The following is a 22904-nucleotide window of genomic DNA, read 5'->3' on the forward strand; positions in this document are numbered from 1 at the left end:
TTTTCTGCCCCATTGCACTGAGCTCAGGACCCCACGCACAGCGGCAACTCAGCGAGCACTTGTGAGGTTCTCAAGTGGACCGACGGTGCTCCTCTCCCTGCTCAGCCGCTCGGGTCTTTGAGCAGAGCTCAGCTGACTGACAGGGTGCCGTCCAGCAGAGCTGCTGACAGAACCCGTTACAACTGGACTCAGCCTCAGGAGGCTGTGACTGGGCCGGGGGCCAGGACTGCCAGGCCTGAATGTCCTAGGTGGGCCATCTCAGGAGGCCCCGTGAGCGCAGGGACGGTGGGCTGGGGAGGAGGACAGTCTGTCCCAGCTCCGCCCAGACCCGGCATTTTGGGGTGTGAGACTCAGAGTCTGGAGCCAGCCCCTGAGCTGAAGGGGCTTCTCGGGCCTGCAGCGCAGCCCCTCATCCTCAAGCCACTTCCGCCTCTGTGCGCTTATCCCCACCGCCCCTTGGCCTGGAGCATCTCCTCCCTGGGGAAAATCCCCTCTCCCTTCCAGAGTTGGCTTTCGGGGCTCACCCCACCGGAGGCCCCCCGTGACTCTCCGGGCCGGGCATGGAGCCCCTCCTTCCACCCCACCACATCCTGTCCTCTCTTTTATTACACCACTTTTCACATCCAGTTGAAACAATTGGGTTCAAGTGTTCTTCTGCGATAGACTGTGAGCTCACTGAGGGCAGGGTCTGTGGCTTCTCCATCTTTGTGTCCCCACTCCCGGGGCCTGGCACTCAGTGCTGCTGAATAAACATCTTTGAACTGAACTACATTATGTGAGACCGAAAACGTCTTTATAGTGGCTCAGGTTGGCCACCAACGGTGTCTCAGTCAGTATCCACGGGGCCCCATCCAACTGCGCTCAGTCCGCACCCGTGACGGAACGGCGGGGGGGCAGGGCCTGGGCACGCGGGGTTGTGCCTGGGCACAGGGTTTCCGGCAGCCTTGCGGTCCAGCCAGAAGCTTCTCCGGGTTCCCGGGACCCAGCACAGCCTGAGGACACTGAGCCTGCCTTCCCCCCAACCTCAAGAGACTGTAGATCAAGGTCAGTTTTTGGTTATTTTAATTGTAAAAACCAAGACATTCATATAAATAAGACCGCTGTGTAAAATAGGATTCACCCTTCTACTAAAACCCTTCTCCCCACACTCAAAAAGAATATAGAAAACCCAGCAGAGATAAGAAGTACAAATCAGCATGCGGTCCCTGATGAGAAGTAAGTGGCAGGCCAGGTTTCCCTGCTGAAACAGGCCTCACGGCGAGGGCACCCCTGGCCCAGGCGTCTCACCGGAGGTCAGTGACACTTTGAGAAACAGCGCAGTCGCAGTTCCCGCACCCTCAGCCACTGGTTACCAACTGCACAGGTGAGGCAAGGTAACAGGTTCACGCGGCCTGGCGGCTGGGGAGCGGGGAGGGGACGGAGGGGGACAGGCTGCTCGGTCCTCACGTCAAAGCCCGGGGCTGTGAAGCTGTCGGCCCAACGAGATGCAGTGGCTTGTTCAGCCCGGGGTCAGGCCGGGAAAGGGGCTTCTGGGGCGGGGTGGGGGTCACCACTTCTCCGGAGGACAAGGAGAGAAGCGCCAGCGACCCCCGAGGAGAGACTCCCTCTCGAGGCCATCTGCATATGGCCCGTACAGCCGAGGACAGCGGACGCCTGCCTGCAGTGCTGTGGGTGGGAGCGAGGGGGCTCCTGGGCTCTGAGGGGTGAGCAGCCACGCGGAGAGGCGGGGCTGGCGTGTCCCGGTGCGAGAAGTTCCATCTCCCCCGCTCCTTCTACCCTGTCACATCTCCCCACCCCTCCCCTGCCGCCCCCTCACACCCTGGGACTCAACGTGAGATGGCTGCGAGCCTGGGGACAGAGATGTCAACAAATTCACACACCGGGCGCGGCTCAGGAAACGGTACACAGGACAAGAGAAAAGACCCCGGCTTTCCTTTGGAAAGTCAGGACCTGCCTGGGGCTGCTCCCCATCCCAGAGGAACAGCAGGAAAAGGCCTGCAGGGGACGGGGGCAGGGGCGGGGGACAGTGTCAGGAGCACTTCCAGACACACACAGCCAGGGTCCCCCCGAAGTACAGGTAGAGTAGGTTCTTCACCTCATGCGTGATCTCAAAGCCGAAGCCTTCGCCGATCACCACGTGCCAGGAGGAGCCGAACTTCTTGTCCATGGTCTCTTTGATCATCTTGGCGGCGCTCTGGAACCAAGAGGGTGCTCGTCAGAGAGGGAGCTTTCGGGGAGAGAGTGGGCGTGAGTCAACACCTCTCCGGAAGACAGAAGTCTTGGCAAGGGAGAGGCCTGTTGCCTGATATTGCTGCTCTGCTTACGGAACCTTCGGACAGGGTTTCCGCACGGGCCCCCTCCTGCCAGGGGCTGTCGTTACACAGGGACGGAAACCCAGACACTATCTCATCAGTCAGAAGACACTGGCGAGGTGGCAGAGCGGGCATCGGGCCTGACACAGGGCCCCAGGCTGGAGCTCGGGCTCTGCCCTTAGTGCCCGCGTCCAGTGCCAGGGCCACAGGGCTGTTCTCAGCACTAAATGAACAAGCCCCCGGAGAGCACACTGCAGACTGCACGGATTACCATCGTCACCACGAGGTGTCAGGCTTGCCCTCAGGGAACAGAAAGGCTTTTCCCCGATGGGTCTGGTGGGCTCTGGGACAGAAGCTGGCCCGGCTCCCTCCTTCCCGCGCTCGCTCTTTCGAGAAGAGGTCTGGGCGTGGGGCGAGGCCCGGCCTCTGCGGGGTGAGCCCCGTGCTCAGGCACTTGCTGTGCACTGGCAGCGCCCTCACCGTGCCGGGCAGCTCACCCACACCATCTCAGCACGTGTCTCCTCACGACCGCCCAGCGCGGAGGCAGCGTCCTCACCCCTGGCCATAGACTAGCCCACTGGGTGATAAGAAATGGCCTGTGCAAGGTTCAAGAGCTAGGAGGGGCTGGAGATGGGATGTGCACTTGGGCCTCCCCGGCCCAAAGCCTGGGTCCTCACTAGCCAGGGTCTGCCTCACCCAAGCTGCCATGACACTGACTTCTTTCTCGCTCACCACCAGACTGATGAATGACATCCCTGTGTCGATGCCGATTTGTCGTTATCGCCGGCACCTAGAACGGTGCGTGGCACAGGGATGTGTTTAACATCTTTTTTGCATGGATGAATGGATACATGAACGAATGCCTGGGCGGGCCTCTGTTCTCCACTGGGATGGAGCCAAGGGGAAAGGTACCCTATTCAGCAGCCCACCTGAGACTGGGAACATGGGCAGGGGCGTCACGGAAAGCCCTCTGGCTCTTCTCCCTCTAGGGCTGGGCGTGAGCATCGATCAGTACCAGAGACAGCACCGGTCTCTCCCCTCACCAGCCTTCCCCACGGTCCGAATGCTTCCAAGGAAGGCTCTAGCCTGGTCCCAGCAGGACTCTCTGGAGCTGGCTGTGGGGACTGGGGCCACAGGGGTCACCAGAGACACGAGGGGCCGCCTGCACGGATGGCAATACCTCGTTGTTGTTGGAGAATTTCTCACAGGCCGTGACACACAGCTCCATGGTCTCCACTCGCATCTCCTCTGGCATGTCCGAGTGCTGGAGACAAGGCAGGGGACAAACAGAGAGAGTCTCAGCCTGTGACCTGCCTTCTGGGCTGGCCTCTGTCCCAAGCGTAAGGCACGGACACCGGGGAGCTGCCCCGGCACAGCCCCGGGCAGAGCCCAGAGAGACGACCCATCTCCTGACGGAATCAAGCTAAGCCTTGCGAGCTCTTACGCCCCGGGCCCCTGTGCAACCAACGTGTTACAGCGACAGACACGGGATGAAGGCTGGCCCAGGCAGGAGCCTGCCGGCCACGGGAACGGTTTACCAGTAGCCTCAGAGCACAGCTGACTCGCCCAGAAGCCTGAAGAGGTGGTGTGGCCCCTCTCAGGGCTCCTGCTTTTCTTCCTGCCCCTCTGGGTGCTCCTTCTCGGGCCACTTTGCTGGATGTCTCTCCTCCTCTGGGCTTCGTCTCCACCCTCGCCTCTTCTCCAGCTATCTGCTCTCTAGGGACCCCACCCTGCTCCATGGATTTATACACCTTCTATGCAGGGAGGGTTCCCACATGTTCGTCCTTAGCTTTAACTTCTTTTTTGGGCTCCGGATTCCTATGTCCAACTGCCTACTTGACAACCTCAGATGTCTGAAAGATAACTCTTGATTTTTCCCACAAACCTATTCCTCCGTCTTCCCTCTCTTGGTAATCGACACAGTTTTCTCTCCCACGCTCAGGACAAAATAAACCCTAGCAATCACCCTTGGCCTGCTTTCCCTCGTACCCAGCATCCAATGCGCCAGTGAATTCTACTGCTCTACCTTCAAGATCTGTCCAGAACCCTACCATGTCTTGCCACCTCTACTCTGTGACCTGGACTCGGCCACCCTCATCTCTCTGGGTCTCTGCAATAGCATCCTGACTGGTCTCCCCACTTCCACCCTGGTTCCCTAAAATCCATTCTCCTTCCAACAGCTAGTGACCTTTTAGAAATACTGAACGTAAAACCAATCACCGTACTCCCACTCCTCTGCTTAAAGCTCTTTACTGTTCCACTTTGAACTCAGGATAGAATCCACATTTCTCATCGTGGCCCCCAGGTCTCTGAGGCCTGGCCCTGCTGTCACGCCGACACTCACGTCCTGCCACCCCCTCAGCACCCTGTTCCAGCCACACTGGCCTTCTTTCTGTTCCTCCCAAATGCTGAGCTTACTCAGGCTTTCCGTGCCTGCTGCTTCCCCTGCTTGGGAAGTGTTCTCCCCCAGACTTTCACAAGGCTTGCTCCCTAACTTTATTCAGGTCTCTGCTCAGAGAAACCTTTCTAGAAGCCATCCTCTATTCTCCAGCCCCTTATACCTGCTTTATTCTTCTTCATAGCACTCATTACCTGAAATTATGTTCTTTAAACCTTTCTTTCATGTGGGCCAGGCCTTTGCCTTGTTCACTCCTATATCCACAGTGCCTAGAACAGTGCCCGATATATAGTAGGTGGCCTAAATAAATAATTGTCGAATGAATGAATGAATGAAAGAATGAATCACTGTTGACCCCTCGGTCTCTAGGTCTGGCCAGCAGAGCCCTTCTTAACTTCCTCCCACTGCTATTCTGCAGGGGACAAGCTCCCCCTGCCTCTCTCTCAGGTTCTGTGGGGCCCGCCTCCCTCCTCCGGGGCTTACCCTGACCAGAGGGAAGGTCTGCAGTCGTTTATAATCAGCCTCATCTTTCTTCCCTTCTGTTTCTCCCATGATCCTTCCTCTGTGACCAGGAGGAGAGAGCGGGGCTTTCAGGAGGTGCTGGGACTGGTAATTAAGACACACCCAGGAGATTCAGGAAGCAGGCCCAGCCAGCTTGGTGGGAGCAGAAAATGTCTTTCCCCAAGGGGTGCTGTAGAAAACAGGAAAAACCAGGAGAAACGAGTTGGCTTAAAAACCATACGTCGCAAATTAGAAATGTCTCGGTAACAATCTGACACCTCCCCATCTCAACTCCTCTGCATCCTTTTCCAAATGGCCAGCAAGTCTGCAGACGGGAGGATGAGTCAACACGAGATGCTGGGACCCAGTTAAGAACACGTTGGTACGATGCTGCAAGCCCACACTGTCATCATCAAGACAAATACTGACTGCGGGCCAGGCTGAGGGTGGAGCCTTGAGCTCGCAATTAACGAACGTAGCTCCTCTGCATGCCCACTATGTACGCAGTCCTTGCTCCCCAGCAGACGTGCTTAGCAAGTGAGATGTCAGGTCACGTTCAACAGTCCTGGGTTTATGGGCAAACGAGTGCCTCCTTCCGCAGGTCCCTGCTCTGTGGGAGGAGTGGGACCAGCAATGCCCTGTGTCCTCCCTGGCACGTCTGGTAGCCCAGCTCTTCTCATCCACTCCCGCAGGCCACCTGTCTGGCTGGCCCAGGCGTTGGGAGGCTTAGGCATCCGTACTGGTCCTACCGCTCACTGGCTGCATGGTCTTGGACTTCAGACGCCTCATCAGTAACACCAAGGTAGTCCAATCTATCTCATGGGGCTGTTATGAGAATCAAATGAGACAGTGTACGCCAGGCACAGGGTAGGCATTCAGTAAATTGTCCTTCCCTCCCTCTGGCTCCTGGGGGAATCACACAAGGATATGACTGAAAAGTTATAAACCCTAATACACATGTACAGATTTTTTTTTTCTTTCCAAATCTAGTTATGGAAAAACAGATGGGGCTTTTTCTAAAGAGATGGGTCTGGATCCTAAAGGACTGGAAGCAGTGCCGGAAATTCTGGTATTTCTCTTTATCCTGTAATTCAGAGAACTTTTAATCTCAGAAGTACTACTAATACAAATAAGTACAAACTGCCATGTCGTTAAGCCCTTTGTAACCATCCTTCTTGGACAAATACAGCCAAATAATGTTATTCCAGCACGTCTCACATTTCCAAATAAATTTGTTTTCAGTGCACGGCCACCGAACCCTGAAGGCGCCTAGCGTAGTAACTAACGGGCAGGTAACGACGAGGGACGTCTCTTGGCTTTCCTGTGGGCCAGACACTGTTCTAAGTGCTCCACGTGTATTTACTCAGCCTCATGCCACCAACGACCCCATGAGTTAGGGCCTGCACGAATGCAGGGTCACTCAGCTACTGAGCGGCAAAGCTGGGGTTTGATCTGGGCACGGTCACCCCAACCCCTCCTCACAAGGCCTCCGCACGGCAACGACACGTAGCGGGCGCCCACACACCTGACCTCTAGGGCGTGACCACTAGCACGGCTCCTATGAGCCCAGCAGTGAGAGGAACGTTTGATCTTCCCTTTCGGTGTCTACTGGTCCAATGCTAACTTGACCCTTGTTTGGCCAAGCCTTGAGCTTTCCGTGCACTTTTTCTGGGCTGTGCTCTCAATCTTGCCCCACCCTCTGATGCTGCAGAAGTCCTCAGCGCCACGCCGTGTGGTCGGCTCCCTCGAGCGAGGCTGGAAGTCTGGCAGCGACCCCACGCCCCACAGCATTGGGTATGTTCTGAGTTCCCAGCGGATGGACAACTCCTCTTACCTCATCATCTGGGCATTTGTACCACTCAGATATTAGCAGTTTCTGTTTGTCTCTACATATAAGCCTGCAAATTACCAAGTACAATCTCATTGTCCTCTCTGCTGAAGTTTCTTATTTCACCAAAGCCAGTGAATCATTTCGTCCTTTCTCGTTAATGTTAGGGTCCCATTGCACCCTGTCCCCCTAGCTGTCTTCGGTAAAGGCCACTTTACTGCCTCCTCCTCCACATCATCAAGGGGTGACAGAAGGTGCAGGCCACACTGATGATAAAAGAATAAGGGCTTTAAGCTTCCACCGCCTCCTGAGGTTTTCAAGTGGGAACAACTTACAATGCTGAAGCAGCTGCTTAGGCCCCTTCCACCTGAATATGTCAACTCAATTTAATTCATCCTCTGGGCTAAAAAGCACTAGCGTGGAGGGGAGCTCGGAGGCAACTGTGCCTACGTCTGCCCTCTGGGAGGTCAGGGTCTGTGACCGCTGCTTGGACTCTGCTTCAACACATGGGATCCTGATGAAACAAGACTTCAGAGGTATTACCAGAGCCCATTCTTCAGGAACAAAGTGGAAAAGCCACTGGGACAGTTTTTTTTAGGGGGGACATCACCTTGTAGAGAAGAGAAAGTACAGGATCACGAGGCGGAATATTAAGGCTGGAATACTAGCTCTATAACTGAAATCAATTCTGCCCTCTTCCTTGCTTTGCAGCCTTGGGCAAGTAATTTAACCTCCTGAGTCTTGGTTTCCTCCGTGAAATGGGATAATCCCGCCTTCTCATTCTCAGAGAGCAGTCGAGAGCAGCAAGGAGATGCACGTGCGCGCTGTGAAATTGCAGAGCTCTCTGCACTCAGCATCGCACTGCTCTTACAGAAACCACGGAATCAGCCAGCACTTCGTCAATAGCATTCAACCGCATTGATTCAGGATCACGACTGCAAATACTTTTCCTACCCACTGCACGTACTCCTGCGGATCCAAAAGGAATGAGACTCACAGAATGAAAAGGAACAGTTATAGATGATGTGTTTCCAAATCCAGAGAGGTAGGAGAATTTTTTATGATGCTGTATCATTATGGTACAGCTACAGTCATTCAGCCACGATTTTAAAACCCTGCTGATAGAATGCTACCGAAAATAGCAGAACTAGAGGTTTTAATAACCTTATAAATCTTCCATGCAGATGAGTGTGTGCCTGACAGGATCAGGCCAGGAAGAAGTTGCGCCAGGTCTAAAAGAGAGCCCTTTAATAATGTAAGTGTGCCCCTGGCCAGGGCACTTGAATGTGCTGGGTACCAGAGCTCGACCGTCCCGGGGCCCGTCCTGGCGCACAGAGCCGGTGGCAGCCTTGCTCCCTCTCCGCCCTTTATTCTCCTCCTTACCCGAGGGCCCCTCTGGAGCTTTACACAGCCTCGCCCGTGTCTGATGCGAGGCTTCTCCTAGGCAACAGGAGGCAGAGGCAGGGCTCTCCACCTCATCCTCTTGTAAAGCCTGTGCCCCTTGTTCTTCTGTGGCAGTGACCTCAGTCACTACTTATTATTTTGCTTTTGAAGTGTTTGGGAAGAATCCTTAAGAGGGTTAGGGGATGTGGGAAGGAGGAAGGAAAAATGAATGAATTCTGGGAAATAAGGCCAAAAGTGTCAGCCAGCACCCCGACCCCCACCCCAAGCCACTCAGCGCCTGGAACACACTTGGCTCGTGGACCACGGCTCGCCACCCCTTACCACCTTCCGGCATCCGAGAGGTGGGAGGACACGCTTGGAGCACGGCATCGTGCTCCATAGGCAGGTCTGACTTCACACCTCGGTCTGTCTCGGATAAGTGTTTACATCTCTAGGCCTTGGTTTTCTCATCTGGAAACTGGGCCTAAGAATAGACTCTGCCTCACAGTAAATGTCAGCTCTTGCTACTGGTGTGGAAGGAAGGGGAAGTGCAATGCCCTTCTTCATATCCCAGCCAACTAAACAGCTAAATGCTAGGCCAAACAAACCAACACTCACCGAGTTCCCCACCCCGGTGCTGTTAGTACTGAAGCAGGAAGGAGTCACAAGGAAATTTGGTAAACACAGTTGGGCCGGGGGCTGTGGTGTGGTGACACTGCGCTTTCACACTTACTGCCTCATTTCATCCCATAACAACCTGTGGGGGCAGCACCCACTCCCGGTTCTCAGACAAAGACACTGGGGCTCAGAGAGGTTTGGGGGCTGGCCTGTGGGCACACAGCCAGCAACAACAGAGCCAGGATCGGAGCCCACGTCTATTCTTCTGACGCTACCTTCTGTGCTTGCTTTCCTGTCACAAGCAAGTAGGAAACAAGACAGTAACACAAATAATGTCAGTCCTCGGCAGCCACTGGTCCAGCCCCCTGTCCAGGCAGGCCTCCTACTTCCAGCCGTATGGGGGCTACACACACACTCGGCACCCTGGTTATCTTTCTGCCTTTCCCTGACATGTCCGCCCTCTGCCTTCTGGCCAACAAAGGGCAAAGCTCATAAGGTGAGGAGAAAGGAACCTAAAGACTTGAGGGCATTCGTCTAAGATGTCAGTGGTGAAGTCAGGAAACAACACGGAAGATCTGGATTTCATAATCAGTTTAAAATGCATCTGGGACTTCCCTGGTGCTGCACTGGTTAAGAATCTGCCTGCCAACGCAGGGAACCCGGGTTCGATCCCTGGTCCGGGAAGATCTCAGGTGCCGCGGAGCAACTAAGCCCGCGTGCCACAACTACTGAAGCCCGCGCGCCTAGAGTCCGTGCTCCGCAACAAGAGAAGCCACTGCAATAAGAAGCCCGTGCACCACCAGAAAGAGTAGCCCCCGCTCGCCGCAACTAGAGAAAGCCTGCGCAGCAACAAAGACCTAACGCAGCCAAAAATAAATAAATAAATAAATTTATTTTTAAAAATGCATCATCTACTATAAAAGAAAGTTTTAAGAGTAAGAAAGAGACGATCGCAGGAGAAAGAACAGTCCTTCTCAAGAAAAGAGTTACCTTTCATGCACACAAAGGCTTTTTTTTCTCACATCACCCTTATTTTTTCTCATTTCACTGAGGTCCAGTGAAAACTTCTGATGTGTCTTAAACCAGGGGGAGGGAAGGAAAGAAAGAGGGAGAGAGAAAGATGGGGAGGTAGAGAGCAAGACATTTTCTTTATGTATAAGATGATGCAATAAACGACACTGACTCATGTGGTACACCCTCATGGACATACCCAATCCAAACATTTTTGTCAGGATACAAAGTACAACAAAAAGCCATAACTATCACAGACATCAGCTCCACAGGAGAACAGATGCTTACTACAGACAGCAGATTACACAGTCTCCCACCCCCCACTTTCCCACCTACCCCCTCCTTTCCCACTCAAGAGAACAGATTTGAACGTAAGGGACTAAGAACGACGTTATCACAGAAATGAATTGGAGTTAGCCCTGATTTACTTTTTGAAAAAAATCAGTCACAATTGCTAACTACCGGTGACATCTCACAAGCAGTCACGACTCAGCAGTGCATCGTGAGTCCAGACAACCACCTGGGGCTGAAGGACTTGCTCTGTCCTCCTGAGCACCAAATCCAATGTCTGACACATGGCAGAAGCCCAACAAATATCTACACTGTAACTAAATTATATTTCATTTGCCCCCTGGGAAGGGAGAGGACCTATCAAATCCATTCAATAACATTTATTAAGCACTGACCTTGAGCAAGACGACAGGATGGGTGTTCATTTACTCCCCCTAAGAACTCTGTCAGACGGGCACTATTATCCCTGCTTCTCTGATGAACACTCAGGCTGAGAAAAGCAAAGTGACTTTCCACCCGGCTAATAAACGGAGGAGCTAGGATTCAATCAGCTATATATGACTTCAGGATTAAGCTTTTTCAACGACTCTGCTATAAACAAGAGACAGTCTCTGCTTTCAAGGAGCATACAATCCAATATGACAGACCAACACACATACACAAGGAATTAACTATGGTTCATGGCAGAAAGCAGTAAGTGTCACAAGCCGGGTGCAGAGATAGAGGAAATAGGAGAATTCTGGAAGGGGCAGAGGACAGCGAGAAAAGCTTGGTGGTAGGGGCAGCATTTGAGTCAGACCTTAAAAGGTGAGTGGGAATCCTGATGAGGGGGCAAGGTGAGCAAGACCTTCCAGGCAGAGAGATGAACAAACACAGTGATGTCAAAGCAGAAAACTCAAAGCGTTTTCTGGGAAAGTCGAACAGTCCAATTTGGCCTGAGGACAGAACTTGGCAAGGGAGAGAAGAGAAAGTAGGCTGGGAAAAACGACTGGGGTCAGGTTGTGGACATATAGCAGGGCCCTAAGACCCAGGCTTAAGAAGTATGGATATTTTTAGTGGAGAAAGAGAAGCCCTTTGGAAGTGTCTTGGGGGCTGGTGACATGGTTGTGTTTTGGGGCAATTATTCTGGTGGGCTGGGTTAACAGGAGAGACTGGAGGTAGGAACACCAGTTAGGAAGCTACAGCAATGGCCCGGGTGACGGGCATTAAAAACTTGAACCAGGACGGTGGCTTTAGGCATAGAGTGTGAGACCCTTGAGAGTGTGAGAATCAAAGGCAGAATCAAAGACTTGACACTGCCTAAGTAGGATGGGCATGGCAGAGTGACGGAGGATGCCCCAGGAGGATGGTGATGCCACTGAGACAGACAGGGGAAGTCAGGTAGAACAGATGGATAGATAAAAGATGCGAGCTGGCCTGATTTTTGAACTCCTGAGTTTAAGCTGTTGGTGAGATACACAAATGGAGGTGTCTCATCAGGAGCAGGGAATCATGGAATCATGGATTATCAGGGGCAGGAGGGAAGCCATCAAGCCCAAGCGCCACATCAATATATCAATCTCTACTCCAACCCCACTCCCAAAGTCTCCCTAACCATGGAAGCCCAGGAGAAAGATCAGAGCTAGAGATGTGGATTTGAAGGAGAAACGGAGAAATGACAGCTGACCATAAGGGAGCTGGTGACACTTCTCAGACGGGGAAAATGTGCGGAAATAAGAGACAAAGGAAGGAAGTTCATATTATCCTCAGAATCCCCAAAGGAGATGTGCTGCAGTATCCTAATTCTGTATATACTCAGACTGGACTCCAGAGAGATTAGGTAACTTGCTAGGGTCCTGTAATTGGGAATCCAAATTAGGTTTGCCAAGTCCTTTTCACTACACCCGAAACTTCCCAAAAGGACCACATCGTCAGGGAAGCCTACAGTTGGGTCAAAGAATCACATCCTAGAACGTCAGCGTCAAAGAGACCTTAGAGATCATTCAACCTAACTTCCCGTTTACAAATAGGGAAACTGAGGCCAAAAAGGGAAATGACCAGCCTCGAGTCCCAGCACGTCGTCAACTGCCCAAGTCAAGCGGTCTGGGTGGAGGCGATGGCGACCACCCGCCCACCCGCGGGAGGAGGGGGTTACCCTGCGAAGGATGTGGGATCAAGGCGCAAGGAGGAGTTGGGTTAGGGAGGACGTGGGATCGTGAAGCTGGAGGGGACCTCGGGAGGGTAGGGAGGAGCGGCCTGCAGAGTCGCGACGGCGAAACTGTCTCAACAGAACTCGCAGGTCCCCGAAGCGGTGGTGGAGGGAAATGGGGGTTGGGAGGACCTGGAACTGGGGACCAACAGGCAGGAGGCTGAGGTGGGGCCTCCGCGGTGGGCGAGGCCCCGCCCGCCCCGCAATGCCTCCCGGCCCCCCTTCGGGCCGGCCCTCCCCGCCCGGCTGCCCACCGCTCCCCCGGGCCTCACCTGCTCCCGCGGGGGCCGGAGCCAGGGCCTCAGCGAGCACACCCTCGCCAGGGTTGTCAAGGAGGGAAACAAGAGTGTCTTAGCAACAGCAAGGAAGTCTTGCCCCCTCACCGGACGTTGACAGAAATTTTACTTCTTATTGGTGAATAAAAACGTCAATCAATGTTGAAGGGCCCACAACGTAGAGATTTGTACGGAAAGGGGCGCGGCTCAGAGGTTGGGAAGGTGGGGCTTCACTTATAGTTGTCTTAAGTGGGCCTGAGGAGCCGGGCACCTTAAGAAGTTCTCGTTTTAGAGAAACTTTGAAAAGCAGTATTGCCTGGGGAGTTTCTTTTAGTCATTCGAAATAACAAATGCAATTTGTCGGTGTCGTGACCCTAAGATGCTACTTTATTGGGATCTCAAAAGCCTAATATTAAGTAGCATTATGTAGGGCTTTTACAATGAGTATCGCACCTGGTTCTCACCACAATGAGATGTGGTTACGAATACTATTCAAATAGTATTCGTAACCACATCCATCTGAACTAAGGTTCAGAGAGGTTAAGTAGCTTGTAAAAGGAAAAAATCAAGGTTAAGTTCCTGGAGAAGGAACCCAGGGGCTCTCGCACAGCAGCACACCCTCATATAGTTGACTAGTCCTAGCCCGTGGGAGACATTGTACCATCTGACCTAAAGATACCATTGTCCAGAGCCTGCCTTTTCTTTCCCTTAGGAGAAATTAATCTGAACATATGAGTACAACTAGGAGGAAGGGAAAGGGGGGAGGGGAGAAGAACCTGCAGATTCAATTATTTGATTGGTGGATCAAAGGGTCAGTGGGGTGCTCCATATTTTAACCATTTACCCTATCATGATGGGTACTTTGGGTGGAACCCCACTTCACATTCATTGGCATTTACTGGGAACTCAGCCCTGGCCAGGTGCTGATGATTCAGAGGGGAGTAAGATGAGGACCTTGGTCCCAGAGAAGGCACAGTCCAGTGTGGGGAAAGTCATGTCAACAAATAGAGAGTAATTCATTCTACCTGTGCTCCGGTAGAGGTGTGGGCAAGGTGCTGGTTCTCTCCAAGGAGGGAGGAACTAACTCTCAGAAGAGGTGGTGCTTGAGTTGGCTGAGTCTAAGATGACCAGCGGCTAGGAGGGTACACACAGTTCACTGGGGAACTGCTGGTGGCTCCATGAGGCCTGGGTAGATGATGAACGTGGTGCAAGTGGGAAGGGGGACGGTGAAGACAGTGGAGGTGAAGATGCAGAGGGAAGTAGGGTTTTGAATGCCAGGTTCAGAGATGTGAGGTGAGAGTGGGGGAACGTAGCTGCTGGAGGGTTTTAAGTAGGGCAGAAACATGGGCAGATTTGGGTTATGGAAAGATCACTTGGATGGAGAAGATGGTAGACTGGATTTGGAATGGGTAGGTGAAGGCAGGCACAGCAGGTTTAGTTTTGAGACTTGGAAGCTTGAGGTGCGCCAGGCCTTTGCCAGTTCCCAACTTGCCTCCCTGGTGTGTTCTGAGGGTCCACGGGACATCTGACTCAGCCTCCAGATTTCCTCAATCCTCTTTGCCGAGTTTCTCCAAGAGATGGAAGGTGGCCTTTGAGGGGGATGAAGCTCTTGCTTCCGCCTCTGATCCAAACTTCTCCCAAAAGGGGTCCACATTTGCTGTCTTCTCTTTCTCACCTCCCATTCATTCTTCAGCCCACTGCAATCTGGCTTCCACTCCCACGACACCACCAAAATTCCCTCTTCCATGGTTACCAGTGACCTCCTGAAGAGCAGAATCCAATAGACCCTTTTAGTCTTTATCTTAGTGGACCCATCCCCCTGCTGGCATAAATCTGTCGACTACAACCATCTACGTGAAATTCTCCACCCCAAAGATAGTGCCTGCAGAACTCTTTACAATACAGATTCCAAGACCCCACAGCATCAGAATAGTGAAGGGCAGTAATCTGTATTTTTCACAAGCACCCCTGGTGCACACTCACAACTGAGAATCACTGCTCTATCCTAACACCTGGGGCACCTCATTCTCCTGGGTCTCCTAAAAACTCTCTTCCTTTCTGGCTCCTTCTTCCTTTGATCTCTGTGCCCACCTTGACCCTCCTCTTATCAATGGTCTCAAATTCCTTCCTACCCTAGGTCACCTCCTCATCAGCAAGAGTTTCCCTTAGTCATGCTGCCTAGAGTATTTACAGGAATTGAGGGTTGGGTGTGAATTTTGGAAAACCTCTCTGGTGATTCCAAACACTCTTCCAGGGAGTTATGCCACCCCACACACATCTTGTTGAGAATTGCTACCTTAAGGACTGCCCTTTGGGGATCTCATCCACTCCCACGGTTCCATTGTCAATGTCCTTGTAGATTCTGATGGCTCCTGTGTTTCTCTCTCCAGATTAGGCCTCTCACTGGAGCTACAGGCCTAAATATCCAAATGCCCACTGGCCATCTCCACCAGAATGTCCCACAAACCCTTCAAACTCAGTGTCCCAAAGTGAATCCATCTTCCTCCAACTTGCTCTCTTGCATCCCCGTCTCAGTAAATGGCACCACTACCACTTGCAGTTGCCTCCATCAGAAATCAGGGAATCTTGTCCTTCCCTCTTCCCCCTACCATCACCCACCTCAAATCAATCACAAGCCTGCTGATTCTAACTGCTGTGTCCTGATTACAGCCCCTTCTGGCCATCTTCATGGCACTCCTCATGTGCACAGCGCCATGATCCCACCTGTATTATTGCAATACCTTCCTAATAGGACTACCTGACCGCAGTCTTGCCCTTCTCTAATTCACCCTCTATACCACAGTCAATGTGATACTTCTAAAACCCAAATTTCACCACTGCATTCCTCTCTTTAACAACTGCTTCCCTCCCTCCACAGTTCCCCAGTGCCTACCAAGTGACATCCAGATGCCACGACCTGGCATTCAAGCCCATGGCGTGGCCCGTGGGCATCTCCATCTCCTTCTTGCCTCTCCTTCCCCTGTGCTTTACACTCCAGCCACTCCAGCTCTCACGGCTCTCCACACACTCCACACTGTTCCTCACCTCCCTGCATTTGCTCACACATCCTCTCTGCCCACATTCTTCCTCTGCCCGTCCCTCCTTTTTGGCTATAGGAGCCCATACTCTTTTGGTCTTAGCTTGCACACGTTGGGATTCCACCACTTGCAACCAGAAAAGTCCTTTGTACTCCCATCTCATCTGGTGCATGTTCCTGCCACTGCTCTTCTCCACTGTTTTGCACTTGAGTTTAATTCTCTGTCTTCCCCTGTGAGCTCCTTGAGAGCAAGGACTTTGTCTTATTCATGTCTGCATCTCTGTGTTTCACACAGGATCCAGCAGAGAGTAGGTGCTTTGTAAATGTTTCATGAATAACTATATGAATAAATGAATGGGGTGGGCTTCCCTGGTGGCGCAGTGGTTGAGAATCTGCCTGCTAATGCAGGGGACACGGGTTCGAGTCCTGGTCTGGGAAGATCCCACATGCTGCGGAGCAACTAGGCCCGTGAGCCACAATTACTGAGCCTGCGCGTCTGGAGCCTGTGCTCCGCAACAAGAGAGGCCGCGATAGTGAGAGGCCCGCGCACTGCGATGAAGAGTGGCCCCCGCTTGCCACAACTAGAGAAAGCCCTCGCACAGAAACGAAGACCCAACACAGCCAAAAATAAATTAAAAAAAAAAAAATGAATGGGGTGGATAGGATCCTACCGTACTTCTTCAGACTCAGCTCTTGTCGATCCCCAAGATTCAGCCTACATTCTAGCTACACCTCTTCATGCACTGCTCCTGCTGTTTAGAACGTTTAATGGTGGACACCCTGGAATCAGTTAGCAACTGCATCAGCTGCAAATAACAGATATTGGAAGGATAGTAACCTAAAATGACATAAATTTATTATCTTACAGTTCTGGAGTCAGAAGTCTGAAATGGGTCTCAGCAGGCTAAAATCAAGGTATCCCCAGGCCTGCGTTCCTTCCTGAGGCTCTAAGGAAGGCTATTTCTTTCCCTTTTTCAGTTTCTAAAAACTTCCTGCCGTCCTCTGACACTGACTCTTCAGCCTCTTTCATATCTAAGGACCCTTGTGATTACCTTGGGCCCAATCAGATAATCCTAGTTAATCTCTTTATCTCATGGTCATCTGATTAGCAACATTAATTCCATCTGCAACCTTATTTCCCTTTGCCATGTGACAACATATTCACAAGTCCTGGGGATCAGGAAGTAGACATCTTTGGTAGGGGGAGGAGGGCATTATTTTACTTACTATAGTCAGTATGGGTAAAATTTTCACATGTAACTGAAAAGAATGTCGATTCTGTAGTTGCTCTGTTAGGTCAAGTTTGTTTATCATTTTGTTCAGATGTTCTATACTCATGCTGAATTGTTTTTCTTCTGCTAGCCCTATACGTTATTGAGATAGGTGTGTTCAAATATCCCACTACAATTACAGACTTGTCAACTTTTCCTTTGTTTCTATCAATTTTTACTTTATATAATTATGCTGTGTTAATACACACATACAAATTTATAATTGTTATATCTTCCTAAGAGACTGACTCTTTATCATCATGAAGTGTGCCTTTTATCTCTAGCAGTGATTCTTGTCTTAAAGTCTACTTTGAACTAAGTATAGCTACACCAACCTTCTTTGAATTAGTGTTGGCATGGTATATATTTTTCTACCCTTTTAATTTCAACCTTTCTATAGACTTATTTTAAAGTCCAGTTCGACAATATTAATATTTTCATTGGAATATTTATCTTTTAATATTTAATATAATTACCCACTGACATTAAATTTAGGTTTAAATCAATCACCTCACTATTTTCTACTTATCCCTCCCTTTCTGGGTTCCTTTTTTCCCCCTTTTTTGGCCTTCTTTGGATTTTTATTATTCTATTTCTTTCTCCTGTAGTAACTGGTTAGTTACATATTCTTTTATAGTCTTTTTAGTGACTACCCTAGGAAAATTCAATATCGATCCTAGACTTGTTAAACTCTAATGTAAAATTAATACTTTTACTACTTCCAGGACCCTGCAAGGACATTAGAATATTTTAATTGCCTTTACCTCTTCCCACTTTTTAATTCTGTTGCTACCATGAATGTCAAAACTCACAGACATAATTTTTTTTTTTTTTTAAATTCAACTTTTTTTACATTCTCTCTTTTTTTTTTTTATTAATTTTATTTTATTTTATTTATTTATTTTTGTCTGTGTTGGGTCTTCGTTTCTGTGCGAGGGCTTTCTCTAGCTGCGGCAAGCGGGGGCCACTCTTCATCGCGGTGCACGGGCCTTACACTATCACGGCCTTTCTTGTTACGGAGAACAGGCTCCAGACGCGCAGGCTCAGTAATTGTGGCTCACGGGCCCAGTTGCTCTGTGGCATGTGGGATCTTCCCAGACCAGGGCTCGAACCCATGTCCCCTGCATTAGCAGGCAGACTCTCAACCACTGCGCCACCAGGGAAGCCCCCATAATTTTTTTCCAATCAATATTAAGTTAGATTTAACCACATATTCACCCTTTCCTTTGTTCTTCATTGGAATTTCCATACTTCCTTTCAGGACCTTTTCCCCTTCTCCCTAAAGAATTTCCTTTAGTCTGTCCTTTAAGAGAAGCTCTGTTGGTAACAAAAAACTTTGGTAATAACTATTCTGTTTTTCCTTTGTCTGAAAACATCTTTCTGTCATCCTCATTTTTGAAGGGTCTTCAATAAATATAGAATTCTAGGGTGGCAGTTATTTCCTTTCGGCACTTTGAAGACGTCATTTTATTGTCTTCCTTTTTCCATTCCTTCTATTGAGAGGTTACCGGTTGTTCTGGTCATCCGTCCTTGGAAGGTAATGCATCTTTTCTGTCTGAGACCATTTAAGAATTTTTCTTTGTCTTTGATTTGCAGCTGTTTCACTATCAAAGTCCTAGTTATGGTTTTCTTTGCATTTCTCATTCTTGAAGTTCCCTGAGACTCTTTTTTTTTTTTTTTAATCTATTTATTTATTTATTTTTGGCTGCGTTGGGTCCTCGTTGCTGTGCGCGGGCTTTCTCTAGTTGCGGCGAGTGGGGGCTACTCTTCTTTGCGGTGCGCAGGCTTCTCATTGCGGTGGCTTCTTTTGTTGTGGAGCACGGGCTCTAGGCGCGTGGGCTTCAGTAGTTGTGGCACGTGGGCTCAGTAGTTGTGGCTCGTGGGCTCTAGAGTGCAGGCTCAGTAGTTGTGGCACACGGGCTTAGCTGCTCCGCGGCATGTGGGATCTTCCCAGAGCAGGGCTCGAACCCGTGTCCCCTGCATTGGCAGGCGGATTCCCAACCACTGCGCCACCAGGGAAGCCCTCCCTGAGTCTCTTGAATCTCTGGCTTAATGTCTTTCAATGGTTTTTGGAAAATTCTCAGACATTGTCTATTCAAATATTATTTCTGCCCTATTTGCTCTCTCCATTTCTGGGGCTCCTTACATGTTAGATTTTTTCATTATGTCCCATATTAATCTTTTTAAAAAAATATCTTTATTGGAGTATAATTGCTTTACAATGTTGTGTTAGTTTCTGATGTAAAACAAAGTGACTCAGCTATATGTATACATATATCCCCTCCCTCTTGAGCCTCCCTCCCACCCTCCCACCCATCTAGGTTGTCACAAAGCATCGAGCTGAGCTCCCTGTGCTATGCGGCTGCTTCCCACTAGCCATCCATTTTACATTTGGTAGTGTATATATGTCAATGCTACTCTCACTTCGTCTCAGCTTCCCCTTCCCCCCCATGTCCTCAAGTCCATTCTCTACGTCTGCATCTTTATTCCTGCCCTGCCACTAGGTTCATCAGTACCTTTTTTTTAGATTCCATATATATGCATTAGCATAAGGTATTTGTTTTTCTCTTTCTGACTTACTTCACTCTGTATGACAGACTCTAAGTCCATCCACCTCATTACAAATAACTCAATTTCGTTCCTTTTTATGGCTGTGTAATATTCCATTGTATCTATGTGCCACATCTTCTTTATCCATTCATCTATTGATGGACACTTAGGTTGCTTCCATGTCCTGGCTATTGTAAATAGTGCTGCAGTGAACATTGTGGTACATGTCTCTTTTCGAATTATGGTTTTCTCAGGGTATATGCCCAGTAGTGGGATTGCTGGGTCATATGATAGTTCTAGTTTTAGTTTTTTAAGGACCCTCCATACAGTTCTCCATAGTGGCTGTAACAATTTACATTCCCACCAACAGTGCAGGAGGGTTCCCTTTTCTCCACACCCTCTCCAGCATTTATTTTTTCTAGATTTTTTGATGATGGCCATTCTGATGGTGAGAGGTGATACCTCATTGAGGTTTTGGTTTGCATTTCTCTAATGATTAGTGATGTTGAGCATCTTTTCATGTGTTTGTTGGCAATCTGTATGTCTTCTTTGGAAAAATGTCTATTTAGGTCTTCCGCCCATTTTTGAATTCGGTTTTTTGGTTTTTGATACTGAGTTGCATGAGCTTCTTGTATATTTTGGAGATTAATCCTTTGTCAGTTGCTTCGTTTGCAAATATTTTCTCCCATTCTGAGGGTTGTCTTTTTGTCTTGTTTATGGTTTCCTTTGCTGTGCAAAAGCTTTTAAGTTTCACTAGGTCCCATTTGTTTATTTTTGTTTTTATTTCCATTATGCCAGGAGGTGGGTCAAAAAGGATCTTGCTGTGTGTGATTTATGTCATAGAGTGTTCTGCCTATGTTTTCCTCTAAGAATTTTATAGTGTCTAGCCTTACATTTACTTTTTTAAAAAAGATTTAATTTTATTTATTTTTGGCTGCGTTGAGTCTTCGTTGCTGCACGCGGGCTTTCTGTATTTGCGGAGGGCAGGGGCTACTCTTCGTTGCGGTGAGCGGGCTTCTCCTTGCAGTGGCTTCTCTTTGTTGCGGAGCACGGGCTGTAGGCACATGGGCTCAGTAGTTGTGGCGCACGGGCTTAGTTGCTCCACGGCATGTAGGCTCTTCCCAGACCAGGGATCGAACCCGTGTCCCCTGCACTGGCAGGCATATTCTTTTTTTTTTTTTTTTTAATTTTATTTATTTATTTATTTATTTATTTGGCTCTGTTGGGTTTTCGTTGCTGTGCACGGGCTTTCTCTAGTTGTGGTGAGCGGGGGCTACTCTTCCTTGCGGTGTGCAGGCTTCTCATTGCGGTGGCTTCTCTTGTTGCGGAGCATGGGCTCTAGGCGTGCGGGCCTCAGTAGTTGTGGCACGCAGGCTCAGTAGTTGTGGCTCGCGGGCTCTAGAGTGCAGGCTCAGTAGTTGTGGTGCATGGGCTTAGTTGCTCCGTGGCATGTGGGATCTTCCCGGACCAGGGCTTGAACCCATGTCCCCTGCACTGGCAGGCAGATTCTTATCCACTGAGCCACCAGGGAAGCCCTGGCCTTACATTTACGTCTTTAATCCATTCTGAGCTTATTTTTGTGTATGGTGTTAGGAAGTGTTCTAATTTCATTCTTTTACATATAGCTGTCCAGTTTCCCCAGCACCACTTATTGAAGAGGCTGTCTTTTCTCCACTGTATATTCTTGCCTCCTTTGTCAAAGATGAGGTGACCATATGTGCGTGGGTTTATCCATATTAATCTTATGCTTTTTTTCCTGTACTTTCGTTCTTTCCCCTCAGTCTCTATTAAGGATCATCTCTTTTGAGGTCTCTCATAGAGTTCACAATTCCTTCTTCATCTGTGTCTGGGCTGCTGTTAGACTTATTGAGTTTATAAGTTCAGTTAATGTATTTTTCAGTTCTAGAATTTTCATTTAATTATTTTTTTAGTTTACAGTTCTCTGTTGAAATTCTATTTGTCATCTACATTCTTAGTTATATTAATCATAATTATTTTCAAGCCTGGGTCTTATAACTCCACTCTATGAATCTCCTATAGAGATCTTTTTAAAATTAGACTTTTAATTTTGAGATAATTATAAATTCACATTAAGTTGCAAGAAATAATGGAGAGATTTTATGTGCCCTTTATCCAGTTACCCCCAATGGTGATATCCTGCAAAACTATAATGCAATATCACAACTAAGATACTGACATTGATATGATATTATTCCAATTTCCCCAGTTTTACTTGTACCTGTGTGTATATGCGTGCATGTGTGCCTGTGCGTGTGCATATGTTTATTTACTTCCATGCAATTTTATATGTGTAGGTCTATTGGCCCTTAAAATTTTTTTTTCTCTTGATTTTCAGTCATTCAGTTTTGTCTCCAGATATGTCTGATAATTTCTTATTGAATGCCAAACCTTGTGTAACAAAAATATGTGAGTTTGGATGATGTTATCTTCTCCAGAGAGACTTTACTTGCTGGAAAGGAAGAAACGCCCCTTGTAGATCTCTGCCCATGAATTTAAAATGAGAGTCAACACACTTAGGAGCCCTGAGCTTTTCCACATCAGCGGTCAGCTGTGCAGGTGCTGGCACGAAGCAGGTAGACAGCGGGATTTAACCAAGGTTGGACAGTGCCAGCTGAGTGGGACAGAGGGAGAGAGGGTGATTGTAAGTAAATCAGTGCAAGAGAGGATAAACAAGGCATATATGCCTGCAGCTTAATTTTGCTCAGTGGTAAGTAATTGAAAGCAATATATTAAAACAAACCTGGATTCATTCTGGAGTAGAATGTGGAAAGAACAGGAGTTTTACAGATTACTCGGTAGACTTGAAATATGGTTTTCCTATTTGAAGTGCTGCTTCCAGCTATACCCCCTGCTCCTTATGGGGTGAATTCCTCTTGTTGGAAGTTTGGGAAACTTTGGAAAAGTCTGAGAAAGCTGTTCTGCTGGTGTGACCCCCCACCCTTTTACCCCTGACTGGTCCCCTGGCATTTCACAGGGACCATCTAAGGTCCAACTAAGAGCAGTGACAATATTGCTGGAGCAGGAGGGTGGAGGCTGTGCCCCTGAGATGGTGGGCACAGGGAGGGCTGAGGACCGGATCAAGACCTCTCAGGGTTGGGGTGGGTGCTGGAGGGGTGGGTGGGGGTAGCAGACCCTGTCACCGAGTCAGTCTAGAGGCCACACGAGTCAGAGGAGTCCATGTAGACTGTGGGGAGGGGACGGGTTGAAATACAACAGGGCC

General features: G+C 49.5%; 1 protein-coding gene across 6 annotated transcripts in view; it reads right to left on the reverse strand.

Moving 5' to 3' along the window:
• The window catches only part of DNAL4 (dynein axonemal light chain 4), a 32780-nt gene extending 19874 nt beyond the window's left edge, over nucleotides 1–12906 (reverse strand). For 4 of the 6 annotated variants that reach the window (XR_009505241.1, XM_059934860.1, XM_059934859.1 and 1 more), the window contains exons 1-4: nucleotides 12803–12906; nucleotides 5194–5401; nucleotides 3493–3576; nucleotides 2096–2194 (exon numbers count right to left, since the gene is read on the reverse strand). Coding sequence is in view for 5 of the 6 variants with exons in the window: in XM_059934860.1 (XP_059790843.1) it covers nucleotides 2096–2194; nucleotides 3493–3576; nucleotides 5194–5262 (252 nt within the window). In the remaining variant the exon portion in view is untranslated. Of the gene's footprint in view, nucleotides 1–1045; nucleotides 2195–3492; nucleotides 3577–5193; nucleotides 5402–12802 lie in introns of those variants that run through there. The other 2 variants (XM_059934862.1, XM_059934861.1) reach the window with 2 other exon arrangements.
• Between the last annotated feature and the right edge of the window lie 9998 nt (nucleotides 12907–22904).

The sequence above is a fragment of the Balaenoptera ricei genome, chromosome 10 (assembly GCF_028023285.1).
Source record: "Balaenoptera ricei isolate mBalRic1 chromosome 10, mBalRic1.hap2, whole genome shotgun sequence".
Lineage (NCBI taxonomy): Eukaryota > Metazoa > Chordata > Mammalia > Artiodactyla > Balaenopteridae > Balaenoptera > Balaenoptera ricei.